The sequence below is a fragment of the Oryza brachyantha genome, chromosome 5 (assembly GCF_000231095.2).
Source record: "Oryza brachyantha chromosome 5, ObraRS2, whole genome shotgun sequence".
In the NCBI taxonomy this organism is placed as follows: domain Eukaryota; kingdom Viridiplantae; phylum Streptophyta; class Magnoliopsida; order Poales; family Poaceae; genus Oryza; species Oryza brachyantha.
The window spans coordinates 17133376-17154227 of NC_023167.2; the positions used below are offsets into that span (position 1 = coordinate 17133376).

The 20852-nt window shown below is 42.1% G+C and overlaps 3 protein-coding genes across 5 annotated transcripts; 1 reads left to right on the plus strand and 2 right to left on the minus strand.

Annotated features, from left to right (window-relative positions):
- The first annotated feature begins 1204 nt into the window (after positions 1–1204).
- Positions 1205–5047, plus strand: LOC102708243 (probable serine/threonine-protein kinase SIS8). 3 transcript variants are annotated; one of them, XM_015837662.2, is made up of 5 exons: positions 1515–1793; positions 1889–1972; positions 2089–3237; positions 3828–4283; positions 4488–4857. In XM_015837662.2, the coding sequence occupies exons 3-5, from the start codon at positions 2164–2166 to the stop codon at positions 4770–4772; spliced, it is 1815 nt and encodes a 604-aa protein (XP_015693148.1). In that variant the 5' UTR covers positions 1515–1793; positions 1889–1972; positions 2089–2163; the 3' UTR covers positions 4773–4857. The 3 variants fall into 3 exon arrangements, with proteins under 3 accessions (XP_015693147.1, XP_015693148.1, XP_040379805.1); XM_015837661.2 differs by lacking the exon at positions 1515–1793 and adding an exon at positions 1205–1312 and having other exon boundaries at positions 1889–3237; XM_040523871.1 differs by having other exon boundaries at positions 1516–1793; positions 1889–3237; positions 4488–5047.
- A 797-nt stretch (positions 5048–5844) lies between these two features.
- LOC102702760 lies at positions 5845–8197 on the minus strand. The gene is made up of 3 exons (XM_006655433.3): positions 7887–8197; positions 7396–7642; positions 5845–6527 (listed from the first exon to the last, which is right to left on the minus strand). The coding sequence occupies exons 1-3, from the start codon at positions 8082–8084 to the stop codon at positions 6088–6090; spliced, it is 885 nt and encodes a 294-aa protein (XP_006655496.2). The 5' UTR covers positions 8085–8197; the 3' UTR covers positions 5845–6087.
- A 5315-nt stretch (positions 8198–13512) lies between these two features.
- On the minus strand, positions 13513–20617 carry LOC102703038 (vesicle-fusing ATPase). The gene is made up of 21 exons (XM_015837748.2): positions 20279–20617; positions 19867–19962; positions 19695–19779; positions 19559–19609; positions 19217–19387; positions 18952–19106; positions 18769–18877; positions 18178–18277; positions 18030–18085; positions 17589–17654; positions 17417–17499; positions 16368–16501; positions 15893–16103; positions 15384–15515; positions 15234–15294; positions 15087–15146; positions 14845–14903; positions 14657–14744; positions 14350–14472; positions 14114–14179; positions 13513–14027 (listed from the first exon to the last, which is right to left on the minus strand). Exons 1-21 carry the CDS (start codon positions 20452–20454, stop codon positions 13884–13886), a joined length of 2226 nt encoding a protein of 741 aa, XP_015693234.1. The 5' UTR covers positions 20455–20617; the 3' UTR covers positions 13513–13883.
- Positions 20618–20852: the final 235 nt, after the last annotated feature.

Genomic DNA, 20852 nt, shown 5'->3' on the forward strand with positions numbered 1-20852 from the left:
AAACTTTTTCCACTCGTGCAATCCTCCGTTTCAGAATGTAAGATTTTATAGTCTTGTCTAGATTCATATGATGCTAATAAATCTAGACATATATAAATTATATATATTAATCAATTAATAAATTTAGATAAGATTAAAAAATTATACAAATATACCATGGAATCCGCAGGCCGGTCGACACGGGCGGAACGGAGTGCGTCGTCTCGTAGCGGTTGGGGCGGGGGCCGTTCGGTTTCGCGGTCAAGCTACAACGTGAGGTGAGGTCACTGCCCTCCTCAACCCTGTTGTTGCTGGTCCACGCCGCCACGCCAATGAAACGCGACCCGCGGGATCCCCACGACGGCGACGCAACAACCGGGAGCGGGAGGAGGACGACGACGTCGCGGCAAACTCTCGGTTTTGGACTCGTCTGAACCTGAACCCGAAGTCGCCTCAAATAATTGCGGAATATACACAGGTTGGGTTCTTTCGAGGTATAAAACATAAAAAAATTATCTGATATTTAATAGCTATTTAATAATATAAATAGTTAAATTATTTATAAAACTATAATTTTTTTAAAAGTAAGATGATAAACTTATGTATAAAAGCTATATAGAAAACTACTCCCTTCCTCTCTTTGGTTTTTTATTTAATGCGTTAACTCTCGTTTGTTTTTTATAAATATATAAAATTATAAGTCATGCTCGAAGTTTTTTATAATAAAATAAATTACAACAAAATAATTAACACTTATATATTTTTTAATAAAACAAACGATCAAGCGTAAACTTAAGAATCAATAGTTTTAAATAAAAAAACAAAACTAAGTACACCATTTAACCGAGAAACGTGCACATTGAACTGGACAAATAATCTGTACCCCCAAGACAAAATTTGTATTTTAAACCTTAATTTGAAAACGATGTTAGAGTTTTTATTGAAGTTTATTTTCTAATCTTGGCTTTTTTAAATCACTAAGAATATATATACGAAATTTTTGTTCACAAAATATTTTTTTAATAAATATACCGTTTATTTTTTTATTAAAAACTGAAACAATCACTCCTTGCGAAGAGGAACATGCCAAAGTGCTATGGTCCCTTGGCCCTGGCCTCGCCGTGCCGGTCTCTCCCTCCCACCACCGTACAATCTACTCGTACGCCTCGGCGTACTTGATTGATTCCATTTCCACGCCCCAAGGCCCACTGAGATGGCAGCGGCACAGCATTTCCACACGCACCACAACACCACGACGGCGACGACGACGAAGACGACGACGCCGTTGGCCCCGCGCACCTGCGATTCACCATCCATCCGGGCATCCGGCAAGGTGAGCGATCGCCTGCAAATTCCGTGGGTTGCCTGGCCGTCGCCTCGCCTACATTCTTTTCCCACCTTTTTTTTTTCTCGAGGGGGTTTCCACCTCGCCGTCGCCGTCCCCGTGCTCTTGGTTTCGCCCTTGATGATTGGGCATGGGGGCCAATTGGTTTTGTCATTTCGATTTGATCTGATCTGATTTGGAATGGACACCAGGATTAGGATTATGTGTTGCTGGGTCAGGTTTTGAGTCGCCGGGGTAGCCTATAGCCGCCGGAAAGATTGCGTCTTGCTGGGAGCGACGTCTCTCCTGCTCTCTCTCCCTTTGCTTTCTCTCCGTCCTCTCTCTCTCTCTGCTCGTCTTTCCGCTCTCGCCGAGGCAGCACGATGTACGGCCCATTGTTTGGTCTCTGCCTTTTTGTGCCAACCCATCCTCCGCTTTGAGCAATTGGACTGTCGTTTTCTTATTGTTTTGGTTAGATTCCGCCGTTCTGGTAAGCTCGCGTTGCAAAAAAGGGGCGACTTTATGCTTCTTTGCTTGATTAATTCTGCTGATTGATGTCGAGAATTTGCTTCTTGATGGATTCAGGAGGAGGCGGCGGTGTCAATTTGACGGAATCTGATCGAATGGCGCTTCAGGCTGGGCCAATCGAGCTGGCTGCAACAATCGGAGGTTTTCTAGCCCCTCGTGAAGGGGTCAAATCAGTATCTTGCTGCCCAATGGTTTGGGGATAAATTTTAGTATTACAGTTCTTGCCGTCTCATTTGAGATTCTTGTGATTGATTCAGTTCCCGTTGCAAGTTGCAATCTGCCGTTATTCTGTTCACGGATTTGGTTGACCTGAGAATTTTTTTTGTGGGGAGATGGATGATGACGACTACTCTTGGGTGCGGCGCACCAAGTTCTCGCACTCCATTGTCAGGTCCAACTCTGGCAGGGAGCAGTTTGGTGCATTCCTTGATCAGTTTAACAGTTCCACTGCATGGAAGCAGAAGGGATTCAGTTCAGAGCTCATACTTCATGGACATGATTTCCAGCCGAGGGCAAAAGCAGCAGTACCAAAGTCAGCTAGGCCTTCAATTCCGTTGGCAAAATCACCAGTTCCACAGGCAGAACGGAAGCTGAAAGCTATGTTTTCAGATGTTGAATTGAAACAAAGGGGAAAATTTAGTGATGGCTCATTGCGAGAAGCATCAAAAGAGAAGGATTGCAAGGTTGGGCATGATGGAGAAGGCCTTAGCCTGGATATTTCCCATCCAAGTCTGGATCGGAAAATTAAGGATGACAGTTCAGACATTCTGGAATTCTCTTTCCACTCTGAAGAGCAAAGTTTAAGGTTGTTGAGAGTCTGCTCTAGTCCAGCTCCTTTCTATTCGAAGGATACAACTCCATTTAGTGATACCAAAATACGAAGTGCATCAATTAAGGTCGCTGGAGAGGGTTCGAAGCCGAGGCGGAGAGCGAAATCCCCAATGCCCACGCGTGTAATCTCTGAAGTTTTTAAGGAGGCCAAAGCTGCCACTAAGAGGTTCTCTAGTCCACAGCGGCAAAGGAAATCTAGTTCGCCACATTCACCACGCTCACCTGACGATAGTCCCCGCTTTGGCTTTCCTTCAATGAGATCACCAGGTAAATTGAAAGCTAGGAGGGCCTCTTCCTGGCCAAGGAACTATGGCAATGGAGTAGCAAAGGCTGTTGCATTGGATATACTAGAGAGATGGACAATTGACCGCTCACAGTTACTCATTGGCCAAAGATTTGCATCAGGAGCATATAGTCGTTTGTTCCATGGAATTTACAAGGAGCAGCCAGTTGCTGTCAAATTTATCAGGCAACCAGATGAAGAAGAGGATGCAGAATTGGCTGCTAAACTTGAGAGGCAATTTACTGCAGAAGTAACCATTCTGGCTCAGCTCCATCATCGCAATGTCATTAAGGTAATTACATGAATTACCATGTAAAAATTTGTCTGGTATTTTATTTGTTCCTTTTAAGAAGCACATGCTACAAGGTCACCACATTGTGTAATCTCTGCTGGTCTATCTATTTATTCATATATCTGTGCATAGTTATAATAGAATTTATGTGAGCCATAACATTACACTTCTGTACCTCTTGTTTTTTTTTTTGGGCAACATGACTCTTTTAATGTACCCCCTCAATATCTTACCAGAGCCAGAGGGCGCATATGATGAATATGCCAATTGTTATACAATGGTGATTACTAAGTATATGATAGGATTATGCTAGTCAATGTATCAATTTTAAATAATTATCTACCTACTGATGTACCTTTCAGCTGAAGCAATTATCTTAGTTGTCAAATGACAATATCTGGTGGACATTGTTCATTTTATATGTAACCTTAGAATTGTTCAGAAAAAAGAACCCAAAACATTTTCTTTACTCTGTCTTGATTCTCTGGATTGCTCCTGCAGTTTTTTCTATATTGATTCTTTGTATTTTATGTAATATGTTATAATAAAGAGTTCTTAGTCCATTCTCTCTCTCTCTCTTTTTTGTTTAGCTGATTGGGGCATGTAATGCTCCACCGGTCTTCTGTGTCATCACCGAGTTCCTGTGTGGGGGTTCTTTGAGAGCCTTTTTGCGCAAGCTCCAGCGCCAAAAGCTTCCTTTAGAGAAGATTATTTGCATTGCTTTGGATATTGCACATGGTTTGGAGTACATTCACTCGCAAAGAGTAATCCACCGTGATGTGAAACCTGAGAACATCTTGTTTGATGGAGAATGTTGTGCAAAGGTTGTTGATTTTGGAGTTGCTTGTGAAGAAGTATACTGCAATTCATTGGAGGACGACCCAGGTACTTACAGATGGATGGCACCAGAGATGTATAAGCGCAAACCATATGGTCGGAAGGTTGATGTATACAGTTTTGGCCTCGTCTTGTGGGAATTGGTTAGTGGCTCGATCCCTTATGAAGAGATGACTCCGTTGCAGGCAGCTTTTGCTGTTGTTAATAAGGTATTTTTTTTCTAGTTTCTTAATGTTCATATGCAGGATTTAGCAACTTATTACATTCAAAGTTTGAAGCATTTCTCCTTATGAAACAACCAGTGGATTGCTGGCAATGTTTTGGTAATGCATATTGTTCATTACTTCTCTTATGGTGGCGAACTATACTGAGTTTCACTTCTTTTTTCTGACAAACATATATCCTCATTTCAGAACTTAAGACCAGTTATTCCTTCGAGCTGTCCAGCACCACTTCGACTTTTGATCGAGCAATGTTGGTCTTGTCAACCAGAGAGGAGGCCTGAGTTTTCTCAGGTAGTTCAGATCCTCAAAAATCTCAAGGAGGCCCTGGATAGACATGGAACGCTTGACAAGATCCCAAGCACCAACTGCCAGGAACCTCCTGATCAAAACAAGAAGAGACTATCCAATTGGATCCAAAGGCTCTCGTACAGTCAGGCTGATTTCTCCGGACCTCCACCGCCAAAGTTACTGTAATTATGTCACATTCCTCTCTTCCATAAACATTGTACCATCTGGTAGATGACTCTGTAAATCATAAGGTTTTCTTGGTGTACAAACTTTTTTTTTTCAAGTTTCTTGGTGTACAAATTCAAAGCGCATTTTTTTAGTGGACAGAGTATACTCTTGTATTGCTTAGCAAACTTTTTCTGCAGTCAACGAATGGAACCATATTCCCGCATATTTGTATCGGTGAAAGCCTGACATCCTTGTTCAATTGAACTGAAACAAAACAATGCTCTGCTTTTGTGCTCGTGATACTCAGGTTGATCATTGATGAGCTGTTGATTTTGCAATTAGCAGTCAAAGACAGCATGCAGCAGCCTGCAAAACCTTAGCTTCGGGTCTGTTTGGCAAGGCTTCAGCTCCACTTCTTCTTGGAGCCTTTAGTCCAACTAATCGAGTTTATATGTACGTAGAAAGAGAGCAGAGCAAGCTGAGTGATCTGAAGAAAATAATAAAATTGAAAGGCGGAGTAAGTTTTAAGCTACTCGACGGAGTCGCTTTAGGCTTCGCTCATGAAGCTAGATTTACGAGTCAGGACACCACCAGACAGACATCAATTGTTCTGCTTTGTTCTCGATCTCAACCGCCTAGAACTGATCGGACGGTGCGAGAAGGGTGGATTTGTGGGACACACATGCCAGCCTCGTAGCCTACACTAGTTTTCAAGTCGCGTCCGCGAGAGCCAGAATTAGCAAAGGGGCGGCGGTGGCATCCGGGCTCCGTCGGATCGACGGCAACAGCCTTCGCCGCTTGCTGCTGTTCGCGCGTGGGAGGAGAAGCGGAGAGCCGACAAGTGCGAGGAGGAAGACGTGTCGGCGGAAGCCGCGTGATTTTGACGTTAATTAAACGATAACTCCTGGGCTCCATCTAGCCCTTGGGTTTTCCATGGGCCAACTTTAGGCCCACTTACTTTCTGGGCCTAATCTTGCCTCTATCCCCTGATATTCTTTTTTCCATAAATTATATGGGACACCTACTAGGAAATCAAACAAAGTTGCCAGTGGACAGGTACAATCTTAAAACAAATCTAATGGACAGAAAAATTGATCGCTTACAACTTTTAAATGATTGGCAAATAGCAAACCTGAAATTAATTCATATTTCTTCGGTATCATATAAATAGCCATCTAAATTACCAAAATGGCCATGCTATATTGCATTACATAACCCTCTCAGTTTAGATCCTAGCTAAGATTGCTGTTCAGAAGTTTTGAAAGAAAACACGGTCAAAAACCCGCACACACACGTCGTACAAAACAGAGTAAAAACACACTCGATCGCTAGTTCACACGACCTCCACGGCGGTCCGGCCGCCGAAGTCGAGCGTGAGCATGGACGCCCTGAACTTGGGCGGCGGCGGCAGCTTCTGCCTGTCCGTCTCCGGCGACCCGACCGCGACCGCCGCGGCGGCGCCCGGCGCGACGACCCGCTCCGCCGACGGCGTGGCCAGCCACTTGGCCTCCATGTACCGCTGCTTCCTCCAGGGCGCCATGTGCATGCCGCTCTCCCGCGCGCACTGCTTCGCCGCAGCGCACATGGCCCGCACCACGCCGCGCAGCCGCTCCGCGCGGCCGACGAACACCTCCGGCAGCGCGGCCACCAGCGCCCTGTACTCCGCGCCGCCGCGCGCCATCTCGAACTCGCCGCGGAAGCTCGGCTCGATCACCACCCGCACCGCCTTGCCGCTCCTGGTCGGCACCACCACGTCCACGTAGCTGTGTTCCCCTGTGTTTTGCATGTGTACAAACAGATCAGATCAGCCATGGTAGAAAAAAAGAGGGCTTTTGTAAATTAGTTTTTTTCTAAATTACAAAAATGTACTCGAATAACAGTTCTAGTGGTATTTTTTTAAATATTTTAATGGCAATTTTGCAATAACGGTTTAAACCGGTAGCAAATTTATATTTATCACTATAAAGTTATGCATAATAGCTATTGGGATCCCCTCCAGTACATATATCGACCTAGTGCACAGGTGGCTCATATATCAACGAGTAGTGTTGCTTACAATATGCATCATGCGATATATATCTTGTGGCATAAAATGCACGCGGTGTATAATTTTATTTAGCAATATCTTGGCAGATTTTTTGTGACGTTGTAATTAGGAAGGTATGAAAATGCATGATATATACATCAATTATTATGACATGGACGTGAACAGTAGAAGTGGAGAGAAATTGACACCTGACATTTTTCTCTCATTTCATAATGATTCCGTCATGTGTCATCTTCTTGGAAGCATCTTATGCGGTTGGTGACCATGTGAGGATATGAGTTTGCAGTCACACCGTTACTTATCATGGACAAAAATTCTTGTTACAACTGTGTGGTCCTATTGGGAATATGCTTCTCTAGTCCTCTTCTGAACTTATGGAACTTAAATGGATCTGGCAATAGCCCAGTTAACCAAACATGAAAACACGAAATGGACCGTGCCACATGCAGCTTATTTTGTTGCCTAACTGAAAAGTGTAGCAAGAACAGACATGGACTAAAAACTGTCTGTTAATTTGCTGAATTTAGCATTTTTCGTGTTTGTCTGAACTCTGAACTCTGAACTTTATCTCGTGTTGTCTGAACTCCGAGTTACCTGAAGGAATGTCCGGCGAGCGCGGCCATTTGGACCTGCAGATCGCGCTGTTGTAGCCGGCGTCGCGCAGCCGCTCGGCGAGGAACCGGAGCGCGCAACCCCGGCAGCCGGCGGCCGCCACCGCCGCCGTGCGGCTCGCGCAGGAGCAGGCGCCGGCGCCGGCGCCCGCCGCGTGCATCTCCCTGATGGCCTCCTCCGCGTCCGCTTGGATCCTCCTCTCCGCCGAGCTCATCTTCGCCAGCGCTTCCTGCACACATGTCCGCAACGACAATCCACGCATTGTCACGGCGAGATCGATCGATGATTCATCTACTGACAATTACTACACCACACTGATGAACACACGCAGAGATCAATGGCGTGACAACGAAAAGATGCAGTATTTCACGTGTATGCGATCTCAGCTTGTTTGCACAAAGAAAACGCAAAGCACAGACGATGAAATGGAAGCAAAATGCTCTCTTTTTTTGCTTTTTTTTTTTGGAACTTACGTGCAGTTGCGAGCGCTGCTCCTTCCAGAACGCCCTGCTCTCGGCGCCACCGGACTCCTCGTCGTCGCTGCCTCCGTCGCCGAGGCCGGCGGCGCCATCCGGCCAGCTCTCGCCGTCGCCGGCCTCCTCGTAGAACCCGAGCACCATGTTGGACAGGCTCATCTCGTTGCCGGCGACGGCGACCTCCTCCACAACCATTTTATCTTTTTCCCCCTCCCGCTAAAATCTCGTGGCGCGCGCGGCTCGTCGCGTCGTGCTCTCTCTCTTCTTCTCCGGCACGTCGATCGATCAACCGACGATCGCCACAGAATCCCGGCGCTCTCCGTGGCTGCCGTTAAGCTTCGGGGTGGTTTATATATCAGGGGGAGGAGGGGACGTGGCGAACCGGCACTGGCTGCCACGGTGGGCGTGGGGCCCACGTGGAGTGGATGAGGCAAATTGACCTGGGGCGTGGAGAGCCGGGCCCACTCCGGCGGTTGGCCGGAAATAATTGAACAGCACTGATCCACGTTGGGTGATAGCTCCAGATCCTCTGCGCCTTGGAAGAGTATTATCTATGTACACGAGGTAAGTATTTATATCTGTCGCTTTGAATCGTGAGACTTAGCTAGTGCTCATGTTTTTTTTTCACTTCCCCTATTTTAATCTTATAGTAGGATATATTGACAAATTATTGCTCATTGTTAATATTGTTGCTACCAAGCTCCTTGATACCACTAATATAGTGACGTACAAATCTTCGGTGTGTTCGAGAAAAAGAAAAGACTCCTTAATACCTCATATTCTAACAAATATCGTGGTTCATGTGCGAAAGCTCATCCTCGCTTTCTCAGATTAAGTTAAAATCACATACTCCTAAGTAGGATTTTTTAAACAGTGAAACTCACTCGGGTGAGAACTTTTGGTTGTCTTATGTTCATGTTAGTGCTGTAAAATGAGAGCCTGAAGTAAGAAAATTCATATTTGTTTATCATAAATCTGGTGTTAAAAGGTGTCATTTATGATGTTCATATACTCACAAATTGAATATTAGTCATGATAATACTTTTACTAAGATATTTTTTCTCTCCCCATGTAGGAATAATTTACCTCTAGTTAAATTTAAAATTGATAAACTTGTTGCAAGGGATATATAACTTGAGGTAGTTTTGCGGTTTTTGTTTACCACTGATGATGATTCTTTGGTCACTCACAACACAACTTTGATTCATCGTATTCTTACATAATGATCATTGCCCTGCTCAAGATAGTACAAGAAGAAATACTTAGGTTCTCGTTAGACATCGTGACACTAACGATATGTAGCTTGCTACGCTCTTCTTGGTGTACACGATGTTAATGGTACTATATATCGAGCATTCTTGTTCTTCTTATTCTAAAGCTATTTCACATAAAAATATCTTTAAGTGGTCGATAGATATGAATGGAGAAATTAAGAATCTTCGAAAAAACATGCATGAGATTTAGCAGAGCTTTCAACAGGTTAAAAGCCACTAAGTGCAAATGGTTTTATAAGAAAAATGAATCTTCGGAGTTGATCCTGCATTATGGAAAGCATGTGTAATGGTAAAAGGCTTTGACCATGTACAAGGTATTAACATAATGATTTTTTTCTTGTGTTGTATGTCATTCTTTAATTGATGTGATAATTGTTGTTGAAACTTTATTATATAGATTTGATGTTAATACTTTTTCTTATATAGATTTTTACAGGTTCGTTCCAATGGATTTAGGATTTATTCCCAATGACAATTCGAGGCATAATCTTCTACTCCTGAATTAAGATACAATATTCATATTATGGCTTGGAGGTTACTCTTAGAGGCTATTTGGCGCACGACGAATCTATCTCCGAGGTATTTTATGTTGATCGATGATTTCTGCTTACAAGAGAAATTCATCTTTGCTATGCATCTTTATTTTTTAATAATTCTGGTCTTTAATTTAGAGATAATTTATCCTATTATTGTTGAAGTTGTAGATTGACACCTACGAATTATAAAATTACGATTTAACTAAAAACAAGAAAAGTATTTATTAACCTGAAATAACACATATTACTAAACCTCCACAAATGGTTCATAGGGCAATCTAGCTTAGTTCCTCTGTGCCAACTCCCGCTTCTGAGAAAAGCATAAAGTTGATTTTCCTCTTCAGACGATCTAGTATAGTAAGTTGATGTATGTTTCACGAGCAAATGGTTGTTAAAATTATTAAGTGAGGCAAGTGTTTGTCGGGATTATTCTCTTTTTTTAACACATGGTCTCTCTCTCCCCAAAAACTTAAGTACTTAACACATGATTTGTCACCATGTCATTCTTGTGTTGTAAGAAAAATGCTATACACATGGCAGATTCATACGACTATAATACAACTAGTCGACGATGTCATCTGTGAGCGTGAGCTGTTAGTTTAGTGGGCTATGATTGTTGGGACGCCGTCATTGCTCGTCTTTACGCCGTTTCAGTCATACCTGCGTTGGACACATGTCGGACGTATAGCAGAGTTGGTGCTGTAAATGCAATGGCGGCAGCTGTTCCAAGGTAATTTTAATCTCAAGTGTCCAAGAAAAAAAACAAAGCTTTAAGAGAACCGAATGAAACATCTCACAACGCGCAAGTTTACGCCACAGCCACGTGCGGCAGAATCGCCGGCCGAACGGGATCCTGCGCCCACGTCAATCCCCCGCGTCCCAACCCACCACTTCAATGATTTGCCGGCGGCGGGTCCCGCCGCCACGGGGTCGGAGATGGAGCTGTGGCCCGGGCCGCGCGCGCGGGCGTCGCTCCACGGCTCCAGAGAAAGAAGCCACGCCGCGAGCGCGCGGCGGCACGCCACGGCGTCGCGGCCACCAGACGCTTCCACGCGCTTCTGATCTCGTTGGCGTCCGACGGTGACATCCCCACGCCAGCCGGTGGATCGTCATCGTCAGTGAAACTAGTCACGGAAACTATCGATTGATTGAGCATTTGAGCGTCGTGTCGGTAGAAGTGGATTTTTTTACTGTTTTCCTTTCCAATCATATAGTAATCAGTTAAATATGCGTGTATACAATTTTTTTCATATCAATTAAATAGCCATAAAAATTATAAAAAAAATAACAAGATGAATTAAAATAAGCTATGCACTCATAAATATGCAATTTCAAATCATAAATATGCAATTTTAAATCGGACTTCTACATATTATAAAAAATAACAAATGTGAACGTGGATAACACACATATTATAAGTACACAAAGTTGAATTTGAATTTACGTATTTGTTGAGTAATATATCTCATAGTTTTGTATTTTTATTCATAAGGGCATTCCCAGTGAAAGAAACCAACACAGTTGTCATAGTATAGAAAATTATCTATAGAAATTATTTTTCATAATAGAGATGTCTTTGAGTAATAATGGTTTTCTCTTTCTCTCCCAACTCTATATATTTCACCAATTGTGAACATGACATATGTCCTAGAAACTAATGGTTTTTTTCTAACGGTGAATTTATGGTTCTTGGTGCATTGGGTGAGAAGAGTTGGTTTCTTCATGAGAAAACCATTTCTAAAATTTTCCATTAATTTATTTATTAATTATATTGTCATATCATCATTTTACTTATATGTAAGCTATTATTTAATGGGAATAGAAATTATGTTGCCCTAACAAAAGCGAGCGTTATTTTTGCAGTCGTACCGTCCATTCCGACCGCTTTCAGCCCTCAACGCGCCGCAGTCAATCAGTTGTGCTCTTCCTCGGCTCCTCGCGTGGATATTCTTTGCTTCCACCGCGCGTCGTATGGGCCTCGTAATCGTATGCTTACCTCAATGGCTCATGCTACGTGGTAGTACACGTCTACACGTTGGCGAGTGCTGGCTGATCAGCTGCACGCATATATGGAGCGCGTACGTGTTGCAGTACTAGCTTAGCTATCGTGGAACGTGTTACATGTGTACGTGTAGATAACGCTGATGATTTTGCTAGTAAACGTGATCGAGACTAGCAGTGTAAAGGGAAGCTTCCGGTGGTTAACTGGATAATGAACTGATTAATGATGTCTCACTCTCAAAATCGTCCTAACCTGCCAGAAGATAACATCGTCCTAACAGTATATATATAATATACTTTATTCTGTCCTTGAGAGCTCTGTGATTGTCCCTATCTTCCTGTCACTAACAATGTTCAGATGCATCCGGTTTAAGGAACTTGATCGCTTCACCTCCAAAGATCAGCTAAACTTTAGCAACGGTAATTGGACTGCAGATATGTTCCTGGATTGCGAAAAGGCGTGTGTTCACGTGACTCCGTGGTTCAGGTAATTTTGGTGATAGTTTTATAGGGTTAATTAGATTCATGCCTAGTTTATATGGCCTGAAAATCTGCCCCAAAGATAAACGAAATGAAAACAACATATAGTAATTGTGGCACATTATTTTCAGATCACCGTTATGTTTTTAATCACGTTTTATGCGCTTCTTACTTAAACGTATCCTAGATAAGGGTCGAAACGAATCGGGCCAAGCATAGTGAAAGGGTTAGAGAAACATAGGCTTAGTTAGAAAAAGAAACTAAATGATCAGCTCGGCTTAGCTTATTTCTTGGATCGAGCCAGCTCACGAGCCTTTAGAAAAGAAACATCCGTTCAAGACATGACGTATAAGCATAAACAAAAATAATATAAACAAAATATTGAAATATTGAAACATCCGTTCAAGACATGATAACGATGGCGTCTTTTGGCGTCGCGACCCTCGTGAGGACGTTGTTTTAGAGCCTTCGTGTCGTAGTGGTGTCATTAGCTCGGTGATGGTCGGTCTCGCAAAGCGATGGCTGGTTCGGTGCTTGGCTCTCCTCTCTGTAGCGTGTGTTTGGACGGTTGGTACATGGTTCGGGGCGTGTGCTATGGTGCACATCCTTTCTCGACAACCTGCTGGCGATGTAAAACTTTTCTTGTAACTTTTTCTTCCATCTTAATTAAATGACATTCTTCGGTCATTCCAGCAAAAAAAAGTATTGAAATACAAAATTGAAGCAAGTTCACATCTTCAATTCTCCGCAATCCACATCTAATAAATCACAAGTTGACAAATTTCAAATGCACTCGACAATAAGACAATCTACGCTACCACATGAATACATGGCACCTTAGGCCAGATCATCTTAGAAACAAGCTACGAAAAAGCTTAGGCCAAGCCCAAACCAAACTAGTGAGTCCTAGTTTTTTGTCCGCCTCTAATATTCATATAGAACTACTGGAACAAATCCTTTGGACTCCAATGCTCCTAGACAATACAGCAAAGGAAGCTGGAAAAGACCTCTCCAATTCTGCATCCAAGAGTTACCAGCGAAGTGGACAAGGGATAGGAAATCAGGTTCGAAACAATCCCATAAAACTGGTCACTGGTGGGAAGGAATTCATCCACCCGTAAATCTCGTGCCAATTTCGCTCCATAAAATTAAGGCCAAATTCGAGCGTGGGTTCATTATTTAACCTCAATTCATTATCCCCTCCTTATAAGGCTCAAACAATTGTCAGAAATTGCCGTTAAGGCGGTAATTTCGCTGCTGTAAATAAACTTTTTAGAATAAAAATGGATAGCTTCAGTTCAATATATTTTCAGTCTATATGCAGAGTTCCAGTTTCCAAATAGTAGCTCTGGTTCGTGTCAAGCTAGCAATTCCATTGTTCAGCAACTATCAAACTCATTGTTCGCTGCATAAATGCTCAGGACGCCCCCCCCCCCCCCCCCCCACACACACACACACAGAGAGAGAGAGAGAGAGAGGAGCCACCCCAAATCAAATTTCTGTAGTCTACTACATCGTGCAAGGTAAACACTGTTCGAATCATAACAACGACAACACAAAAGCTAAAAGCAGCACAAGAAGAGATCCAAACAATGCCTATACCCTCGCGACGGTGGCCAAAAGGTGAACTTGTAGTGAGAAGGAAGGTGCAAATAAATTCCTGTCTTGTCGCCTAGGGACCATTCCGATTGTATGCCGTGTGGTTAATATCGGATAATATCACTCAAGATACTAAAGAAATGGTTGATATCGATCTTTTCCTCTCCAGCATAGACTGCTTCCGCGTTTCCTCCTGATGGCCCTTGTGCAGCCATCTCAACAAGTGTGTATAGTTTCTTGATTGGCATCTGCATCAGCCGAAGGGTTAAAGAAGTTTGATCATAAGGGTTTTGATTATAGAGCTGGTAAGATAACTACTAGAAAGAATATTTACATCGTCCAGTGCTTCTGCAGCCGCATCAATGTCACCTTCATCGAACACATTGAGATGCCGCAACACCTACAGTGATAAGGTATATCAAGTCAAAAAAACTTGCCTGATGTGCTGGAAAAGGTAGCAGGTCAATGATTATGTATTCCACATTATATGAACAGGAGTATCCTTGTCAGATTGCTAGCCAACCAAATGCAGTAGTAGCAGTCATTCTAGTATCCTGAGTATCCCCTCACCTTTGTAGCATCCTCCTTTTTCAGTTTGGGGACATGGTATGTCACAGAGAACACGTCGCACATACCAATGGATTCTAGAAAGCCTACCTCACTTGTTGTTCCAATAACAAGCAAGTTCTTGCCCTGAAAAAAAGAAAGGGGGTTAGAAAAGGCTTTCTTTGCTTAAAAGAATAAGAAACACCAGAAAACTCTGCAATAATGCCATTACATAAACCTCTGAAGCTTGGAGGAATCTTCTAGATGATGACTAGAAATACTAATCAACTAATAAACTCAGGGTAATACTGAAGAGCAAGCAAATCCAAACCTTAGGAGGAACCCTCTTGAGAAGGACTAGGAGGGTTTGTGAGATTATATTTGAAAAGCGTGGTCCAATGGCAACATACTCCAGTAACCTACAAGATTTTATACTTGATTATAGGAACACATTTGAACCAAACAGAATGTAGAAAGGATGCAACGCAGAAAACATTTTGCAGGTTGAAGCTCAACTACCTTTCGATGTCATCTAGAATTATGATGCCAAACTGAGATTTATATGCATCCTCAAAAACCTGTATAGCAATGACAAAACATACTGGCTCAATATAATCCTATTTGCTGTGAGCATACAAAATAGCCAGAAAAGCATGTACTTTAACAAAATAAAATGATGCAAAGAATGAAGGAAAATATATAGCTAAACCCTTCAACTGTTTCTTCCATATAATAACTGAATGCAATATATAAAACATCACCTTGCATATTTGTGCACATTTGCTGCTTTCACTGAAACCAATCATTGTCTCTGCCGATATCTATAGTGGAGACACATTAAACAATTAAAACATTACCTTGTGATAGTCTGGTAGAGAAATGAAAGAAAATTGGGAAAAAAATCTTACAATTTTGACATAAGCAAAATCACTGTCAATGCCAACAGTGGCTGCCAAAGCCGATTTACCACTGGCAAGCAAGGTCAACATTAATGTGAATTGAGGTACTGAGTACTGACAATGCTTTTAAAGACACACGTTCTGTTTTAGTTACAATACCTTCCAGCAGGACCTTCCAAGAGGCACGTCACAAGTGGGCTACCTTTGCTAACTTTAACTTGCTCAACAAGTGCCATAGCTCTCTGATATAAGTGTCTATGTGCCTTGCCACAATCAACCATACCCCGTAGCCTGCATTTTTTCGCAAAGGTATATAAAATAGCATTAAATTTCTATCAAATATTCAGTCAAACATTAAAGAGAAATAAGAGATGAAATTAATGAATGAAAAAGGCATAATGTGCTAGGTTATCCTGAAAACAATAAATGCATTAACGCAAAGGAAGAAGCCCTATTGACTACTAAAGCCAACGAGGGAAGAGGATAGCATGCGCACAGCCAATGCTGACTATGAATTAGGAATTGCATTGTGCTGTGTCAAACTTGATAAGAAACAGATAGTCCCATGGGGCACGGATAAATTTGAATGATGAACCCAGAAGCACCAAATAAGAAACTGATCAACAAACACTTTGCTAAGGCAATGCTCAAGGTATCATAGCACAAACCTGCATCTTTCAAGGTCATCAGTGGAAGCACCAAATGCGGGAGTAATTTCATGAAGTGCATTCACAAAATCATCCATAGTAACCTTGATGCTTTCCTCATCCAAAGGTTTGGTGAGGTCATCCATGCTTATCTGCCTGTTTAAAGCAAATGAGACTGCACTTTTAACAACACCTTCCAGCTCTGCTCCACTGTAGTTCTTCGTCCGTGCAGCTTCATTCAGAAGAACATGTCACAATCAATCACATACAGCACACATCTTATAGAACAAGAAACTCCCACTTAGTTATATTAAAATGAATGTTGAAGTTCAGAACATTGCTCAACAAATAAATTTTTGAAAGGGGAAACTAAAACCTTTGAAGCTTGAGTAACAGGAGTAGCATGAGCTAACCAGTCCATTCCAAGAGAAACTTTACAACCATAGCTATAGCGAATGCAATGCCTGAAATCAATATCAATTCTCAAGGAACATACCTAGCTCCTGGAGATTAACATCCGGAGAAAGGAAAGAACTTTCTTTCATCTTATTGGTATGAATTTGAAGAATTTGCAAACGCCCATTTTCATCAGGCAGGTTTATCTCAATATGAACTTCCAATCGTCCAGGTCTGCAACAGATGAATCAAATGTCAATGAACACATGCAAATAGTAAACAAAACTACAAAAAGAAGACTCCCTTACAGTTTTAGGTCTACAATATCCAACATAATCAAGGTCTACCGTAACTTTCTGGATTACACAGTAAATGCAGACATGAAGGAGTTATGTTAAGATACTAAATGTATGGAAAATGAGACGTGATGATATTGGAAGGTGGAATCCAAGGTCTGGTGGGAAATTCTAGAGTCCATCAAAATAACGCACTGCTTCACAACCTCCCTGATGGACTTTGGCTCCTGGTGGCCGAGTGCTAGATCAAGAATCCAAAGCTCGCAGCAAAAGGGGCTTTGACATGGTGGAAATTCTTTTTTTTTCTTGAAAACACAGAAGAATTTTGCTTCATTTCATTAAGAAGAAAGAGATATTTACACTGAAAAAGCAAAGGGACAAACAAACTCCCTCTTCAAGAAAAACGAAAAAAAAACAATGGATGCTCTTGAAAGAGTGCAATAGCCAGGTCTTCAATGAAGAGAGCAGGACCGGACCCCAGTTATTGCAGAAGAAGCAAACCAATGGATAGCAGCAGGAGCGAAAACATCAAAGATGCTAGTTTAATTTCCTAGTTTTCTTATATCAGGTTGCAAATCTGTTGGGAGATCAAAGTAGTGTCTACGTTTCTTTCTCTTGGTTGGTCAGTCTAGATGCCTAGATTGGGATTGTTTCATTGTAACATTTCCTTCATCTTATTACAATGATATACAAACTTTTGGGACGTCAGATGGATTTCAGAATCCAGCTTGAGTGCATTTCTAGGGGGGTTTGCTAAATCAGTTTTCGCTCACCAGGTAACTCATTTGGTTCCATTGTTAAATTGATCTCTTCTCCGAATAATTGACAAAATGATCAGAGGGTCAGAACCTACCTCAGTAAAGCTTCATCAAGTAAATCCTTACGATTGGTCATTCCAATGAGCAGCACATTATTCAATGCCTCAACACCATCTATCTGAAATGCAGAGAGTTTGACCAGAACTCAAGCATTACATATGAAGAAGAAATACGTGAGTCCAAACTTCAAATTATGGGAAAAGATACCTTTGTGAGTAGCTGATTCACAATGCTATCATGTACACCCGTACCATCTCTGGTAGATCCTCTAGACTGCACGGTCAAGAGTTTAATTAATTAAGGAGAAGTTTTCAGTTATTTTAAACAAGGTTGAAGCAATGTTACAATTAATGTAATCATACACAGTACGTTGGAACATAAGCTGGGGAAATTGCAAATTGAACTTCTAAGAGACAAAAGCTCTGCTCTAACCTAAGAACTTATGCATGACTAATCAAAGAAATTATTCGTTCTCATATTTCCGAAGCACTTAACGTAAGGCCACTTCACTTTGCGCTCACCTAATCTATGTAAATGGCCAAAAGCCTTATGAAATCAACGAGTAGGAAACAAATCGCTTTACATCTTGAGAAAGATAACGCCAAGAAGAAATACGCATGGAGTTTATTGAAGGAAACAGAACTTTACCTTGCAGATAGCATCAATTTCATCAAAAATGATAACGTGGAGGTCACTCTGATCACCTGTATTGAAAACAAAATACAGAAGTTAAGAGTTGAAAAGGGTCCATTCCACACAAAAATATCCAAAGGCTTTTACTGATGAAGAATCATGCCTCGTGTCCTCTGGTCATTTTCAGCATCAGCAAACAAATCCCTCACATTCTTCTCAGTTTCTCCAACAAACTTGCTCAAGACTTCAGGCCCATTTACAATCTGAGCTTGCAGAAAGGTATTAGACATTAAGTACGAACCTTAATACACAGATGACCAGGTTCTGGATTACCAATTACATATTATTGACTCTGGGAATTGCATTGCATATATTGTGTTATGATACACACCAGTTCTATAAAAATATTTTATGATTCGTAACAATTTGACAGCATAAAATGGAATGTGATGCACAGCTTGATTAGCTGAATTCTTTCGAAGGACTTCTTTATTGAATTAGTATTCAAAATAGCAGAACTTAAAATCCAACAATTTAGGTCTTTTTTAGAGTTCTAGCAAATTATCATTTATCCATTCGTTTATCTGTGCTGGTGACTAAACCTTTTAAACTCAACTTACATATCTAATATCTTACATATTAAAGTATCCTACTGTTAAATGTCAGAAAGAAACAGGTATTATATACAAAGCAAGCCATTACATAAATATCTAGAAATTTTACATCGTATTCAATAATAAATTCCATACCATACCTTGGGTTCATTTCCGTTCAGCAGTTTCCCAATTTGACGAGCCATAAGAGTTTTGCCAGTACCAGGGGGCCCATAAAGTAATATACCTTTAACATGCTTGATGCCCAATCTGCAATATTTAGCCATTAGCAGAACATCACCTATTGTTTATGGTAGAAAAAATAGAGGAGATGCTGTTCTTACTTATTAACAACATGAGGAGGAAACACCCTTGAAGCAAATGCCCTTCGAAATATGTCTGTGAATTCAGCACTTAACCCACCAATCCCTAATTTTTCAAGGTTAAACTCTTTATGCTTGAAAAGCTTGCTGCTAGCAGCTTCCTTTTGGTTTATAACCTGCAGTAGAGTAATGGGCTTCGTTTGTGGTGTTTCACAAGCTAAAAATAATGTTTTACTAACATTCACTAAAAGAAGCTACCAAAAATATAGAAGGTAAGCAAAAGAACCTTAATTCCTGAATTAGGAGCAGCCTCAAATATGATGTATGTATCACTTGACAGGAATCCTCTGTCCAAAGGTGTGGAATTTTCTTGGCCCTCTAGCAAAGCTTGATTGACAGTAAATATATAGTTTGTTCCACAAAATTCAAACGGTACTCTTTGCCCAGCTGTCATGACCTGTAGACAACACCATGGATCACCATTTTGGGTATTAGCTTACATTCATCCAGAATATAATTGTTCAAATAAGAAATCTTCTGCATAGCATGCATATTAAAGTCATTTGAATGGAAGAATTGAAGGAATAAACACTACTATGAGAAACAGTGCTAACTGACAATGGCATACCTGATCAAGAAATCTCCTCCGAAGTTGTTGGGCAAGCACAACAGCATCCAGCTGCAAAAGCAAGATCATGCAGATGAGATTACACTGACAAAACATTAATCAAATTTCCATTATATGAAGATTTAAAGGAACTTGCCTCCTCATTTCGGTTGGCTCTTGCCTTGGTATATTCTAGTTCTAATGTGAGCAATGCCAATTTGAAATCATTGGGAGGGGAGAAACTGCAGGAAAATATTATGATGACAAACAGCAAGACAACACATAATCATTTGAAATATTGATCTCAGCACACCGCTTCAGCTTCCAACCTGCTAACAGTGATGGAATCCCCAGCTGAAACCTTCGTTTGGCGACGCTGAATGGCATTCAAGGCGATGTTTCCAGCAGGAACAGCATCATGGGCCGTGGGTATTCATTAAGGATCACACATGAGAAGAGAAAAGTACAATTCCATAGGAAGGTAGGCACAGAACACTAAATTAAACACCTTACAACTGGAGATGATAAAATCACTACAACATTTCTCACGCCTACGCACACTACAACCATCACGGCAGCTGGTTTTTCTCTGTGCTGGTGGATTCGCACGGGAACCACTACCAGACCAGACCAGACCAGATCAAAAGCGCCAGTGTGGCTCACGCGAGGAGAGATCTCAGCGCAGGGGGTGGAGAGAGAGCAAACAAAACCGATTTAATCACGAGATCGGCAAAAGGATATCGCAAGGTGAAGACGAAGGCGTCCCCGACGAGGGCGAGCGAGTTGGGGAAGCGGCGGGCGTCGTTGGTGGAGACGTACGCGCAGTTGGTGAGGGCCAGCTCCTGCCCCGGCGTGCTCGCCACCAACATGGACATGCCCCCACCGCCGCCGGCCCCGTGGTAGTTCCTCCCCGCCATGGCCACGCCGCCGCAGCGGGGGGCAGGGTGAGATCTCGCGGGAGGGGGCGGTCGCGCGAGGAGGACGACGAGGAGGCACGAGTGCACGACTCGCGCAGAGACGAGCGATGCGGAAATAGGCGAGGCCGAAAGTTTTCCGAAGCTATTTTGTCAGTGTTTTTTTTTTTTTTAGTATTTTTGGGATGCTGCTGGTGTTTGCTTCGATGTGAAGGTGGCGGTGGCGTGGCTTGTATGGGCCTCGTGGATGTACTCTATTGGGTAAACGGGCCTTCTGGCAAGGCCTAAATCTAATTTATCCCCAAACACAAAAGGATTAGGGATCCTTGCTAAATTTTTAATTATACTCACTCGCTTACGTGGTCTTTATTAAAGGATTATCTCATTTTCAATGGCTATCC